The sequence below is a fragment of the Castanea sativa genome, chromosome 1 (genome assembly GCF_040712315.1).
Source record: "Castanea sativa cultivar Marrone di Chiusa Pesio chromosome 1, ASM4071231v1".
NCBI classification, from domain to species: Eukaryota; Viridiplantae; Streptophyta; class Magnoliopsida; order Fagales; family Fagaceae; genus Castanea; species Castanea sativa.
Window position 1 is genome coordinate 20,993,808 of NC_134013.1, and position 5,182 is coordinate 20,998,989.

Consider the following 5,182-nt stretch of genomic DNA (forward strand, 5'->3'; position numbering starts at 1 on the left):
TGGGACTCTGATAATGAGGTAAGAAAAAAGAAGACCTTGAACAATAACATTGTGTCCTTAACATTGTTTTATGTAATATAGACTTGCTTTTACAAAATTTAACTATAAAATTATGAATTAATTGATATCAAATTCAATTTCTAGAAAACTATCGTTACCTGTTAGGGAAAGATTATAACATTAAGATAGATAATTCTGGTTGGTATTTTATCTGTTGTGAAGTATGTCGTAAAAAGGTAAAATCAAGAGATGAATTTTTATGGTGTGACAATTGCAACAAAAAGGCATGCTTCCCAATCCCAAGGTATACAAAATGAAAATGTTTACTTTTTATATTAAAATACACAATAACTAATATGATATTAACATTATATATGTCATTCTCTTATCAGGTATAGAATTCATTTAAAGGTTGAAGATAGCTCAAGAATGACCATATTCATTTTATTTTATTCAAAAGCAGAAACATTACAACATATCAATGAAATACCTTTTGAAAAAATGTTTAGAGGTGAGAATATGGAAGATAAAATTAGTGTTTAATATCTACTAAACTTTACTTGAGTGTACAATTTGAAAATTATTACTTTTGTTAGGTGCTCGAAGAAGTCGTCCTTCCTGTGTAAATAGAAAATCTGAATGGAAAAGAATTTGTTTTCCAAATACAACTAAATGACTATAATCTCAAGTATGGATAGGAATTCTACACCGTCAAGAAAGTTTTTGAATCTTTTGAAGAAACTGACAAAGCAATTTAGCTTGATAAAATGATAGAATTATGTATTCTTTTTAATTAGCAAAATTACAAATATGATATTAACTTGTATATGTTGTAATACATTCCTCAACCTGTTCTATTGTCAGGCTTAAATTAGTGATACTTCAAAGCAATGTGCAACTCACACTAACATCTGTATTCAAGGAAAACAAAAGGAGATATTCAGTGACTAATATGAAGCAACAAAGGAAGAAAATACAAAAAACACTTTAAAGTTGTCTTTCAATTTATTTTAAATATTGATTAAGTAGTTCTTTAAATTTGTGTTTCATACATTTTATAGATAATTGAGGATGTTAAATATTTAATTCTTCATTTTATTTTAAACTTATGTTTGATTTCTATTTTTTATTATGAAAATTAATGTTTCATATCAAGATTAATATTTCATATCAAGGATAGGAAGCTATGAAATTGGAATCCTAATGTACAAGCAAAGAGGAAGAGAAAAAGAATAGCTTACATCTTTATACACTAGCTTTCCTGTGCATCGCACGGGTTAGTGAGTAGTTGTAACTAAAAGTCTAGTAATTTAGTGGGAATTGTCTCCTTACTTGAAAGATGGAACTCTTGGATTAACCCATACATAATGGCTTCAGAGTTTAGGGTTAGCATTTATTTTATAATTTGACCAAAAATACAACAAAAAAGAAAAGAAAAACACATGTAATCTACTAATCTTAAATGGAACGGCTAACATTTTAGATTGGTAGATTGATATACTAGACATAATCAGTTTCTCCTTTGGCTAAGTAATTGAAGAAAAAGAGACCGAGCATGAGTACCACATTATCCTGGGAATTTTAATTAGGATGGACTTGGGAATTATACTTACACATACATGCAATTGAAAACATCGAAATTCTACTAGTCGATGAGTATGCTAAGTAATACGTTATTAAAGTACTTTATAAGAATCTTATATTAAAAAAAAAGTACTTTATAAGAAAGAAACTTTTGCATAATGGTACTTATCCTGTGTTGAAACTTGAAAGATTGAGGTTTATGTTCCATCTCAAAACCACTAAATATTCTAAGGTGGAAACTAGATGATATATTCGATTCAGGTTAATTGCCAAATGGGAAAAGAAGCTAATAGCATTCGTCGCTAATGCAAGTTAGTTCTAGTTTTTTAGCAGTATATCCAAGACTTAAAAGATCTGGATATCAAATTTTATGATATAAACGAATTTGGTGGGGTCGATTGGTCAGGCCATGTTCTCTGTTTAGGACATTCATGTTGATAATATCATAATAAGAATATATAGAGTATTGCTTTAGCTAATAAAATACTTCTGGAAACTAGATGATATTCGATTCAACTTCATAAACTTAAAACATCAATTAAAAGATAAACCCTATTCCTGTATTGAAATTTGAAGAGAACAATAATGAAAAACAAGCACGAAGTCTTGTAAAAATTAAAGAGAAACAATGTTCTTAGATACGATAATTATGAAGAAAACACTTAAAAAGACAGAAAACTAGTTTCTCTCAGGAAGGGGATAGCATTTCCCATAGGATAGGGCATTCTAGTTCCAGAAGAAGAGAAGCCATTAATTATTAGGTGGAGCAGGATCACCATTTCCGCCAACTTCATTCTGCTGCTGGTTCCTTGAGTTGGCAAGCATAAAGGCACGTTGCAAGGAGGATATAATATCTGGCGGTTCTAGCTTTCCATGGAAAGCTGGATTCACATGGATGCATCTTCGGATCTCATCCATAGCCAATCTTCTTGCTTCGTTGATGTCTCCATGACCAGTACGTATTTGATAAGTCCTGAAAGGGTCACATCAGCAAATTGTTAACAAAAGGAATAAGATTCTCTCCATTTCAAATCCTGTCTATTTTATTCCTTTCTTAGTTTAACTTTTAATTTGTACTTAACCCTTTAATTTTTTATTACATATAGAGTCCATTTAGAAACAATTTATTTAGTTGAATTGAAATCTTTTTGCTGAGAAAGTACTGTAAATAAAATAAAAAGTAACTGAAATAGTGCGATGAGACTCATAAATAATACTCCCTCTGTCTACTTAATTTGTCCTGTTTGAAAAGTCAAATTTTTTAAGAGAACATTATTTATTGTTTTGTCTAACTTTTAAAAATGTATTAGTTTCCAAAACTACCCTTAAATAAATTTATCAAAAAATTGAATTTCTTTTCAAATGGAGTAGTTTTGAAAATTAAATAGGGGTATAATAGGAACATTAGTAAATTAATGACTTTTATTATTAGAAACATGACAATATTTTGGGACATCCCAAAATAGAATAGAGAACAAACTAAATGGGACGGAGGGAGTACCAAAAAGTATTGTAGGACTTATGAATAGTAGCAAAAATAAGTTAAATAGTAAAAAAAGTGAGCTTTTTAAACCAATGCGAAATGCAAGCATAATATGTAATTCTCGAACTAACCTCACCCAACAAAAAAAAAAAAAAAAATTGGGGACATAAACCAAAAGTGGGAATTTTCAATTTTGTGCACTGACCTGAAATCATCCACAGTCAAAAGCGCAGCGGCTTGACCGCACAAGCTTCTATTATAGGGTGCAAAATCGCGGAACTCATGCATGAGCATGGCCAAAGCCCTGCAACGCTCTCCCCTAGCCAATACAGCAAAATTACATATATGATCATTAGCCTTAAACATTAAATTTTGCGTTGTAGTTAGAAAGGACATGGGAGTAAAAAGTAAAAAGTTATTAAGTTTAATTACTCTTCCAGGATTTCAAGGAATTTCTGTCTTCTAAGTTCATAATAGATTTTGGACGAGAACGAGTTTTCATGGACATCAGTGAAGCCATCGACATATTCCTCGGCTTGATCGAATGCTCCATTGTGCACCAGGTGCTCAAAATGCCTCATGTTGAAGTAAAAGCGTGATTCGCGTTCAAGGCTATCCAAGAAAAAACCAAGTAACATGTTATATTATATATTTCCAAAGATGGACAGGAAAGTTGGAGATAAATTAAGAGAAAATTGAAAACCTACATGCGAGCTGTTTCTGTCAGGTTTTTAATTTCAAGGAATATAGTAATCATAAAAAGGAGCTCTCTGTTCGGATTAGAGTTAAGGTCAATGTTCTGGTTCTGGGCAGCCATAATCACAATAGACCTTTCATGTTCAAACCATGCAAAAAAAAAAAAAAATCAGTACGTCAAAATGGTAACAAAACTATGAAAAATATAACAGATCTATAAGATTAATATTGATTTAATTTACAAGGAAGCAAACACTGGCGGAATCAATAATTTCACTTTTTGGGGACCAAATTAGCAGTAATATAAAAAGGCTAAATTTTTTTCCCTGTAGTGGTAACTAATTAATAAATTACTGATTGTACAAAGAGTTTAAATTTTAAGAAAAGAAATGAATTTAGTTAATCAATTTAACACTCTTTCTTCGCATATGAGCCTAAACAATACTTTTAGTGATGTCTAAGTTCTAATAATAAGTGAAATTTTCTCAGATGAGTAGTAAGGAGGAGAACGAATTTATGATAAATTATCAATTATCTCAAAATTTTAAATTTTTAAATAAAAAAATTAATTTAATAATTCCATCTACCAATAACAAGAACCCAACCGATAAAAAACAAACACACATATGCGTAATTTTCACATGAAATTTGCTGTACTCTTAGATGTACTTTCATAGTCAATCATATATAAATATTATAAATTGACCTGAAATTTATGAAATCAATGAGACAGGACAAAGAAAGAAATGTCAAACTTGGATGAGAAAAGTAAAGGGCAAAGGAAAGATTTCAAAGTGGCTAAAAAAAAGACTTAAGATTTTTATTCTTCCTAGCTCTTTTGTGAAGTTCAGAGAAGAGAAGTCTCACTTGAAGAATTCTTTCTCTAGATCTGTCTTTCTCTCTCTCTCTGAAGCTCAATTAGAGGCTGTGCATAGACATGGTTCGAGGAGCATCCAATTTAAAGAACAGGACCATGGTCATGTTTGGAAGGTTTGCCACATATGTATACGGTTTTGCATAGAGAAACACATTTGGACGTTACATGTAACACCCAATGGCCTCCATGCTACTGTGACAGATAATCACATTCACAGCCCCCAATAAGAAGTAAGAACTAACCATATATACTTGGGGCGTTTCAGAAACATGCTCCAAGAGCAGTGCTCCAGTTCTCTAAACACGAAGCAGTAGTGAATTTCGTGGCGGAGAACCCAAAGCTGTTCAATTTTACAGCATCTTCAGCGGTAACCTTTTACGGTCTTGTTGCACATTGTCTGTGAAATTACTTTTAGTAGCGGTAGTTTTAGTTTGGGAGAGTTTATTTTGGTTGATTTGTCAAGTTTAAAAAATAAGTAGGATAAACATATAGTTATATATAGGGAAAAAAGTTTAACATTCCATTTAAACAAAAAACAAGTT

General features: G+C 31.1%; 1 protein-coding gene across 1 annotated transcript; it reads right to left on the reverse strand.

Annotated features, from left to right (window-relative positions):
* Window positions 1-2,334: 2,334 nt before the first annotated feature.
* On the reverse strand, window positions 2,335-3,884 carry LOC142622438 (protein TOPLESS-RELATED PROTEIN 2-like). The gene is made up of 4 exons (XM_075795903.1): window positions 3,775-3,884; window positions 3,500-3,679; window positions 3,273-3,386; window positions 2,335-2,557 (listed from the first exon to the last, which is right to left on the reverse strand). The coding sequence occupies exons 1-4, from the start codon at window positions 3,882-3,884 to the stop codon at window positions 2,335-2,337; spliced, it is 627 nt and encodes a 208-aa protein (XP_075652018.1).
* Window positions 3,885-5,182: the final 1,298 nt, after the last annotated feature.